This window comes from Malurus melanocephalus, unplaced genomic scaffold (assembly GCF_030028575.1).
Source record: "Malurus melanocephalus ecotype Western Australia unplaced genomic scaffold, MMel_1.1 scaffold_1568, whole genome shotgun sequence".
NCBI classification, from domain to species: domain Eukaryota; kingdom Metazoa; phylum Chordata; class Aves; order Passeriformes; family Maluridae; genus Malurus; species Malurus melanocephalus.
The window spans coordinates 3,065-12,868 of NW_026624800.1; the positions used below are offsets into that span (position 1 = coordinate 3,065).

Consider the following 9,804-nt stretch of genomic DNA (forward strand, 5'->3'; position numbering starts at 1 on the left):
AGCCCCCCAGTCCAGCCCCCAGCCTCACCGTGTTCAGTCCTTCCACCACCACGAAGTTGCGGGCTCGCACCACCTGGGTGACCATCCCCTGCTTCCCTGCGTCCTTCCCAGCCAGCACTTGCACCTGTGGGGGACAGAGGGGTAAAAATGGGACCCCAGCCCCACTGCCAGCCAGAACGGGGGGACCTGGGGAGGGGGAGCCTCACCGTGTCACCCTTGAACACCTTCCAGTCGTCCTTGGCGATGGGCTCCACGAAGACTTTGCGGCGGCGCTGCCCCGGGGGGTTGCGGAGCCGGGCGGCCATGGAGTCCGGGGGCCACATCCCGTGCCGGTAGCCCGGGGGCAACCGYGGCCGTGCCGCGCTCAGCAGGGCCGAGAGCCGCATGGTGCTGGTGGTTAGGGGGTCAGGGGTGTCGCTGAGCCCCCTGGGGACATCCCTGGGGGGTGGGGGATGCAGGGGGTCGGCAGAGACCCCCCCACCACCAAAGGGGAGTTAAGCCCCAGCACACCTCACCTATCCAGGCTTTGGAAGAATCCCCCACTGAAAAGGGATCAAAGCACCTGGCTTTGAGAGCAGCTCCCCACAGAAACCACTCAGGGATCCCAAACTCACCCCTAACCCCAATCCTTGGCAGACCCCTACACCCCAAAAGGGGAACCAGGTATCCCACAGAGCACAGCCACCCCCCAAAGCAGACTGAATCCTTGGCAAACCCTCACCCCAAAAGGGGACCCACAGACCCTCACAGCCCCAAAAGGGAGACCCCCCTGGGGTAGTGGCAGAGCAATCCCATACCCACGGAGAAACCCAGGGATCCCACAAGGCACCCCCCACTCACAGGGGACCTGTCCTGCAAAGAGGAGCCGTAGAGCCCCCCACTCCCCAAAGAGAACCAAGGGGTCACACAGGCACCTCTCCCTTCCCCCACAGAATACAGGAGTCCCACAGACGGGCAGAGCAACCCCCAAAGGGAACCCATGGGTCCCACCGACCCCATTCCCCCAAAGGTGACACGGACACCGGCAGAGCCCCCTCCAGCCCCTAAGGGTCCCAAGGATATCGCAAAGTCCGCCCTCAGTCCCACAGAGCACCCCACCCCACAAAGGGAACCCAAGGGTACCATGAGCACACCCCCTCCACCCCGCCGGAAATGATACTCAGGCATCCGGCAGAGCCCCCGAAGGGCCCCAAGCCCCAGCAGGGCCTCGGTAATACCCCAAAAAGGATCCTGCAGAGCCCCCTGGCCCCTACAGAAGTTCCGAACCCCAAACCCCCCTCACCTGAGGGTTCCGCGCCGCTCCCGCGCTCCGTGAGGGCGGAGACGGACGCGGCACCGCCTGGGGGCGCTGTGGACGCCGCGGGTGAAGGTACCCGGCGCGGGGCACGACGGGAGCTGTAGTCCTGCCGCGGGGCACGCCGGGAGCTGTAGTCCCGCCGCCCCTCAGTGTCCCCCGCCCCGCCGCTGATCCCGCGGGGGCTCGGTTGAGGTGAAGCGGCTGCCGGGAGCTGTGTCCTGCTGCGGGACACGCCGGGAGTTGTAGTCCTTCCGCCCCCCACCCCCGCTGCAGCTCCCGCGGGGACCCGGCCCGAGAGGAAACGGCTGCCGGGAGCTGTATTCCTGCCGCCCCTAATGTCCCCCGCCCCGCCTCAGTCCCGCGGGGACCCGGCCCGGGATGAAGCGGCTGCCGGGAGCTGTATTCCTACCGCGGGGCACGCTGGGAGCTGTAGTCCTGCCGCGGGGCACGCCGGGAACTGTGGTTCCATCTCCCCTCAGTGTCCCCTGCCCCGCCGCTGATCTCGCGGGGACCCGGCCCGAGATGAAGCGGCTGTCGGGAGCTGTGTCCTGCTGCGGGGCACGCTGGGAGCTGTAGTCCTACCGCGGGGCACGCCGGGAGCTGTAGTTTTTCCGCCCCCCCACCCCCGCTGCAGCTTCCGTGGGGACCCGGCCCGGGATGAAGCGGCTGCCGGAAGCTGTAGTCCTGCCGCAGGGCACGACGGGAGCTGTAGTCCCGCCGCGCGGCACGCTGGGAGACGTAGTCCCGCCGGGGCTGGCACTCAACCACGGCTCCATTTTCTGCTGCTGCCCTCCCCGTTCTGGGGCCTGGTCCCGGGGCAGGGGACAATCCCCGCTGTCCCCTCCGTGGAGAGCCGAGTATAACCAAATTTCCCCGGTTTGACCTCTCCTCGCTGGTTTATATGGAACAGGGTGCCCAGAGAACGGTCATGGCCCCGAGGTTGCCCCAGCTCAAGGGTGTTTGGATAATGCCCTCAGGTACGGGGTGTGATTTTGTGGTGTCCTGTGCAGRGCCAGGGCACGATGATCCCTGTGGGTCCCTTCCAGCTTAGGATATCCCACAATTTCATTATTCTAAAGGTCAAGGAGTGTTTAGGCAATGCTTTCAGATGCTGGGATTTTGGGRTGTTACTGTGCAGGGCCACGAGTCGGATTTGATCCTTGTGTGTCCCTTCMAGCTYAGGGCATTCTGGGATTCTGTAATTTCTATTTTATATAGAAAACCTTMAAAACCTTCTCCTGGCTCTTCCCATTCCCCAGCCCCATCTCATTCCCTGCTCCATAAGCTCTGTCCCCAAAGGGTCCCAAAACCACCCACGCAGGAGGGTCCAGGGGCTGACCTGGGGTCCACAAAGCGCTTTAAAAAGGCAAGATTCGCTTTTATTTCAAATCAACTGCTCAGCCCCGAGGAATCACTAATACAAAGCGTGCGCCCACGGCTGGGGCAGGCACGGAGCGCTCGGGATCAGTACCCGGCCGCTCTGCATTCCTCTCTTTTTTTTTTTTTGTAGTTTTTTTAAATTTTTTTTTTTCTCCTTTTGAAATTTCATTTTGGGGTGGTTTCTCTCATCCGGAGCTCTGGAACGCGACGAGCCAGAGGCGAGGGCGACACGGGGCAGCACCCAGACCCAGCGGGGAAGGATCAGCTCACCAGGGAAGCTGCTACAGGCTGTGGGGACCAAAAAGAGATCCAGGTCCATGGTCAGACCCTGCAGTGCCAGGGATGCCCCCCAAACCYGGGGGGCTGTGGGGATGGGGGTCACCACACTGCCCTCACCTCTCCTTGTGGTCTCTGACCTCCTCCTTGCCCTCCTGCTTGGCTTCGTTGGCGTCCGGCGCGTCGGCGGCGTCGCTGTTCTTCTCCCCCTCGCCTGGGTTGGCTTTGGGCTCCTCTTTGGGGGCCTCTTCATTGTCCATCTTCTTGTCTTCTTCCTGCCCCTCTGCATCCCTGGGGCGTTTAGGGGAGTCCTGGGAGGAGGGATCTCAGCTTAGCCCGACCCTCATCACCCACAACCCCCATCCCCAGCGTCCCACCCCGCTACCTCCAAAGCATCTTCCGCTTTCCTCTTGATCCCAGCTTTCTCGTTCTTCTCCTTGGACTGCTCRTCGATCACCAGCTTGCCCTCCTCGTCACTGCTGCCCTCCGCGTTGCCTTTCTTCTCCCCATCTCCCTCCGGCTCCCGCTCGGCCGCCTCGGGGCAGCTCTTCTTCTGGGTGGGCTGGGGGTGGCATGGGGGGTTCAAAGAGGGTGCCAAGGACGGAGGAATTGGGGAAAGGGGGAAATGGGATGGAAGCCCCCCAGCTCATGACCCACCTGGTARCCGGAGGCTTTGACCGTGGGGTTGTTCTCGATCTCCCACAAACCTTCRCTGAACCCTTTCCGCTTGTTGGGTTTGCCAAACTTCTCCTTGCACTCCTCGTAGGGGAAGAGGTCTTTGGGMCCCAGGAATGCCCTGTGGAGGGGGAAAACGGTGAGAATGGGGGAGCAGGGTGGGGTCTCACCTCTCTAACACCCACTGGCACCACCCACCCTGCCCTGGCTCCCACTCACGTTTCATGGGTCCCGAAGAAGAAGACTTGGTACTTATTGGAGGAGGATTTGACTGCAGCTTCTGGCATCTCATCAATCTGTGTGACACAAAGGATGGGGTGAGAGGGGAGGGTGAAGACCCCTGGGGCTCCCCAGACCCCAGGACATCACCCCACTTCAGTGTCCTAGAAGAGAAAATGTGATTTCCTGGGAATTCACCCAGCGCAGGCAAGTGGTCAGCAGAAAAAGTGGTCATGTCCAATGGTCTGGGGGTCAGTGGGACTCCCCATCTCCCACCCCCTCCCTCCCCTGTAAGCTCTTGTCTAGACCAGCTCAGACACACTCAGCAAATTCAGGCACTGCCAATAGAGCCACAGGCATCACCCCAGCCCAGGAATTGGGATTGGGGTGACACTGCCCACACACCCCAGCCAAAACGGGGTCACCAGACGAGGGGATGGCCTGGCGAGGGCTGCGGGGTCGGGCAGCAGCCGGTGCCAAGCCCACAGGCAGGTGCTGCTCCACCAAGCGTGAATAATCCCGAGGCGCCAAGCGGGAACGGAGCGAAAGCAACTCCGGCTGCTTTTTATAGCGTCTAAAAATAACCCCCCCTGCAGCCAGCAGCCATAAATTCCCTGAGAAAACCTCAAAGGGAGGTGGAAGGAGCCGAAGGAGGATGCGGGTGGGGGTCTCGGGGCAGGCGCCAGCGCGTCACTGGGATGGAAGGTGCCAGCGCAGATGTGCCCGGGGTGCCCGGTCCCAATGCCAGTGCTCTGCTGACTCATGGCACCGACTTTTTCTAATCACCACAACACCCCCAGGCTGCTGAGCCTCTGTTTCCCCAGCCAGCAGGGCCGAGATGTGGTGACAGGGCTCCTGCTACCAGTGTTTTACCCCTCTTCCTTCCAGCCCATCGTGACCCCAGGGTGAACCTGGCCAAGGGTTTCTAGGGTTTTTCCTGATTTCCTTCCCAGAGCTGGGAATGGAACCAACACGTTGTCAAGGGGCAATGATGGCACAACCCAGCGGGAGCTGGAGGGGATGAGACACCGGTGAGGGGTTCCCTGCGGGCACCAGGACATGGTGGATGGTCACTGTCACATCCCACTCCTGGGTGGGATGCGCCTTCGTGCCATCCCCACTGCCCACAAACCTGTCCTGTATCAGGATTGGTGACCACGGGACTACTGGCAGCACCCTGCCCAATGCCCCCCATTCCCCACAGGCACAGGGATATTCCAGGAGCAGGGACGGTCCCCAGCAGAGCAAAGGTCAGTCTGGCTCTTACAGCAGTGCCCAGTGGGACCCGGGGCCATGGCGGCAGCTGGGAGCAGCAGCTCCGTCCCCGCGTGGCACCGAGGAGGAGGAGGAGGAGGAGGAGGAGGGGATGATGTGACTCAGAGGGGCGGCCCCAGCCCAGCCCAGCCGAGGATGCTGCTTCCCACAAGCCACGTTCCCTCAGGTCACTCCTGGGACAATGTGGCTAAGGCCCCACCAAGCCCCCCCAAGTGAGGATCTGGAACACAGAGACCCCCCGAAGTGAGGACATAGAACCCAGATACCCCTACAAGTGAGGAAATAAAACCCAGAGACCCCCCAAGTAAGGACATGGAACCCAGATACCCTTCTAGGTTGGGACAGGGACCCCAGAGCCCCCCCAAGTGAGGACATGGAATCCAGAGCCCCCTCCAGGTTGGGACAGGGACCCCAGAGCCCCCCAAGTGAGGACATGGAACCCAGATACCCCTACAAGTGAGGACATGGAACCCAAATACCCCTCCAAGTGAGGACATGGAACACAGAGGCCCCCCAAATGAGGACATGGAACTCAGAGACCCCCCCAAGTGAGGACATGGAACCAGAGCCCCCCAAGTGAGGACATGGAACCCAGATCCCCCTCCAGGAAGGGACAGGGAACCCAGATACCCCTACAAGTGAGGACATGGAACACAGAGCCCCCCAAGTGAGGACATGGAACCCAGATACCCCTACAAATGAGGACATGGAACCCAGATACCCCTACAAATGAGGACATGGAACCCAGAGCCCCCCAAGTGAGGACATGGAATCCAGAGCCCCCCAAGTGAGGACATGGAACCCAGAGACCCCCCAAGTGAGGACATGGAACTCAGAGACCCCTCTGAGTGAGGACATGGAACCCAGAGACCCCTCCAGGTTGGGACAGGGAACCCAGAGCCCCCCAAGTGAGGACCTGGAACCCAGATCCCCCTCCAGGAAGGGACAGGGACCCCAGAGCCCCTTGCAGTGCCAGGACCCTGACAGAGATCCCCCATCTGTGCCATTCCCCAGCAAGTTTCCAAATCTCCTTCCCCAAGGAAGCATAGGCGGCACATGCAGAGGCAAGGGCAGCAGGGACAGGGATGGCTGTNGCACATGCAGAGGCAAGGGCAGCAGGGACAGGGATGGCTGTCCCCACARYGTCCCCAAAYCCACTGCTGCCTGTCCCCAGCCCACCAACTGAGGGCACAGGACAGGGGACAGCTGGGATCCCCCCSTGACAATGGGATTTCCTGCACAGCYCATTCCCGCCAGCACCAGCCCCTTATCGGCTCCTCCTGCACCCCAAGGGGACACGGTGGCTCTATCTGCATGGACAGGCAGGGATGGGGGTGTGKGGACATGGCAGATGACACCCCATCGGGGACACCGATAGTGCAGACGGATGAAAAATCCACCCAGAAAGCCCGGGCTGCCCAAACTGCCCCGTGATGGGGGCCCAGGGCTCGTGGCACCATCGCACCCCACAACTGTCTGTCCATCACTGTCGCTCACTGGACGGTGGCACTGGGGGGTGACAGGGCCAGAGTAAAGTCCCTGGTGGCCATTGCTGTCCCCCACCAGTGTCACAGCCCTGGGACCTGCGTCTGGGTGGGTCTGGAAACGGGCTGGGACCGCTCCCCTAGCGGGGAAAGCTCTGGACCATGGCAGGGGAGGGACTGGCACGTCCCCTGCTCTGGACTCTGCCCCCAACCTCTGCTCTTCACCTTTGCAATTGGTCCATGGAGCACGGCTGGACACAGCCTGCCCTGCACCGCCCCCATGGGAGCTGGGAGCAGCCCCCTCCCTGCCTCAGTTTCCCTTCTGCAGGACGAGAGGTGGTGAGGAGCTGGGTGTCAAGAAGGGGAATTAACGGAATTAACTCATGTGGTCACACACGGTTGATAAAGCACATGGGGGGCACACGCACTGGGGTGTGGGGCCTGTGGCACCCCCAAACCCCAYAGCTGCACCCATGGGACTCTCCTCAGCCCCRGGGCCACCGCGGGTCCCACTCCAGCATCAGGCTGGTGGTAAGCACCAAACTACTCAGAGGCTGCTCCAGAGGGTACAGCCAGCAGGACCCTGACCCCGGCCATGGGAACATGGGCAGGGGGGTCACTGGTGCCAGGACCCCCAGCCTGGCGCCGGTGCTTTGTCCCCTGCTGTGCTCCTGTGCTGTCCCAGAGATCTTTAAGGAAAAAGGGCTGCGGATCTGGCCACAGCAGCAGAGAAGCACCGATGGGCAGGTGACAGCGAGGGTCCGGCATCAGGGACCCTGCAGAGAAAGGGTGAGAGGAAAAAAGGGAGGCAAGCATCACCTTCCAGGTGCCAGCCACTCATCTCCCCGCTYTCGTGCCTCAGTTTCCCCTCTGTTTAACCCAGCCCCTCTCAGGGAGAGGTTTTGACTGGGGGCAGGGGCTGAGCTGGTGGTGTTGGGGTGCCATCCCCAGGGAATGGGGCCAGAGGAACAACCCTMACCCCGCACAGTGCTGCCTCTTCCCCCCCTCCATTTCATTCCYCGCTGTATCTCTCTGCTCCAGCCACACCTGGCTGGAAACAAATATCCCAGCAAACGCCACGCGTGGCCGGGTAACGTTTCATCACAGCACCTGATTAGTCACGGGCAAACCCTGCCTGCTTCACCCTGACCGATTAGTCACAGAGGCACAGAGGGCTGCACCCCAAACCCCCCCAATCTCAGGGAACCCAACCTCCTGCTGCTTCGGGAGGGACAAAACCTCTTCTGAAACAGCCCCTGAAACCATCCTGCCATGATGGTGGCAGTGAAACCAAGCGCTGGGAGAGACGAGTGGGGCGTGAAACCCGAGCGGGCTTGGGCGCACACAGGCGCTAATTCGGTCCCCGGGAGCTGAGCCCGGCACGAAGCTTTGCAAGTCCCGACCCGGCGTCACCCCCGGCGGGGGCACACAATTGGGGGGGTTTGGGGAAGCGGGGCCGAACCCCACCGCGATGCGATGGGTGGAGGAGGATGAGGCAGCCGGGGAAGCGTCGCTTTCCCCCGGAGAGAAGCTGCGGTGGAAAAGCAGGCGGTGGTGGAAGCAGGCGCCGGGCTCCCAGGGATCCCTCTGGCTCCTCCTCGCAAAGCCGCTTTCAAATGCGCGTTGGGAGGCCAGTGCCAAATCCGAACGGCTCCCAACCCCCTCCCGGCCTCCCCGCCAGAACCCGACAAACCAAACAAAAGTTATTCAAATCCGGGAGGGGAAGGAGGAGGGGATGGGGGGAACGGGGATGGGGGGGGGGATCCTCGGCCTTTAAAGCCCACCGCGCCATTCCTCCCGTTTTCCGCTCAATTTGGGGTTTCCAGGCAGCCCCAGCGCCCTTTGCAGCAAGGCCGGGAGGGGAATGTGTGTGTGTGTGTGTGTATGCGTGTGGGGGGAACACTCCAAGGAAATTTTAAACTGCATCATCAACCGCTTAAAAATAACCAGCGCCGTGTTGTGCAGCCAGAGCTGCCCACGGCCCCCGGCCGGGGATCCGGCCCTGGTGGCTCTGGGCTTTTCATCCCAGGGGTCCCGGGCTTATGGCACGGACCCTTCCCGGGGACGTTCAGGGACCCCCACACCCGTCCGGTGCCCAGGACTCGGCTCCGGTGGGAACGAGCCGGGGGGGACAGCGGCGGGTCCGGCACATGGTGAAACCTCGACCCCTCCTCTCCCCGAATACACGGCCCCCGTTCTCCCCGTCCTAAGTCCTCAGCAATTCTATCGATTTGCTAAAGCCAAACTCCCGGCGAGCGCTGGCACCTCTCTGGTACCCGTGGCAGGAGGTAAGGCCACGCAGAGCCGGGGGGACACGTTCGGGGAGCTGCCGGAGGAGCAAGAACGGGGGGGGTTTGGCTGAACCGACCCCCTCCCCGTGTCCCCCGGTTCATCGGTGAAGCGAAGCGGGAGCGACCTGGCCTCTCCCCGGTGTCTCGCAATGGAGCGGGAAACGGGTCGTGGTGCGGCGGCCCCACGTGGAAAAAGGACCGACCCCAACCCCGGTGTCGGGGGGGTCACCTCGGGCTGGCCCAGACTCGTATTCCGGTGGTGGACACGGCCCCGGTCACCGGCCGGCCCCCCGCTCCCACGCGGTAGCAGAAGCCACGCGGTCCCCACCCGTGACCCCCCCCTCCCCCCCAGGAGAGAAATGAATAAACAGCACAAAAGGGACCCGGGGGAGCCCGGGACGTTGTTTCGAACACGTGAAATCCCCCCCCCGAGCCCAACGAAACGATCCGAAAGCGCCTCTCCAAACCTCGGGACCGAGTAACCCCCAAGTCGGCCGGGCCCGGCCTTACATAAGGTGCCGGTAAAGTTAGACCCCGGCCCCGGTGGAAGGGGAAGGGGGGAGAACGAAGCCTGACCCCAATGTAGGCATTATTCCCCCYGCCGTTACACGGGGGGAGCTTGACCCCGGTGCACCCCCTCCCCCCACCCCCGGGGCACCTCGGCCGCCCGCGTTATGCAACGGGGAGCACCCGAGAGAGCACCGGGGGGACACCGGTGGGTCCCATCGCCCCCCACCCTCTTCCCCAGCTCCTTACCCGGGCAGGCCAGTGCGGGTAACCCTTCATCTTGGCGAAGACCAGGTCCCCGCATTTGTATTCCTTCTGCCGGTTGGACCGGGACATCTTGGCTGGCGGCTCCTCCCGGGACCGGGGGAGCGGGCGGGGGAGGGGGAGGGGGAGGAGGGGG

General features: G+C 62.8%; 2 protein-coding genes across 2 annotated transcripts in view; both read right to left on the reverse strand.

The window, feature by feature from the left end:
* Positions 1 to 1,147, reverse strand: part of MRPL24 (mitochondrial ribosomal protein L24) — a 3,239-nt gene extending 2,092 nt beyond the window's left edge. Inside the window, exons 1-3 of the mRNA XM_057388090.1 lie at positions 1,123 to 1,147; positions 207 to 438; positions 29 to 124 (exon numbers count right to left, since the gene is read on the reverse strand). Coding sequence (XP_057244073.1) covers positions 29 to 124; positions 207 to 386 — 276 coding nt within the window. The 5' untranslated portion in view covers positions 387 to 438; positions 1,123 to 1,147. The remainder of the gene's footprint in view (positions 1 to 28; positions 125 to 206; positions 439 to 1,122) is intronic.
* A 1,507-nt stretch (positions 1,148 to 2,654) lies between these two features.
* On the reverse strand, positions 2,655 to 9,798 carry HDGF (heparin binding growth factor). The gene is made up of 6 exons (XM_057388089.1): positions 9,654 to 9,798; positions 3,848 to 3,924; positions 3,611 to 3,749; positions 3,339 to 3,515; positions 3,074 to 3,264; positions 2,655 to 2,965 (listed from the first exon to the last, which is right to left on the reverse strand). The coding sequence occupies exons 1-6, from the start codon at positions 9,738 to 9,740 to the stop codon at positions 2,959 to 2,961; spliced, it is 678 nt and encodes a 225-aa protein (XP_057244072.1). The 5' UTR covers positions 9,741 to 9,798; the 3' UTR covers positions 2,655 to 2,958.
* Positions 9,799 to 9,804: the final 6 nt, after the last annotated feature.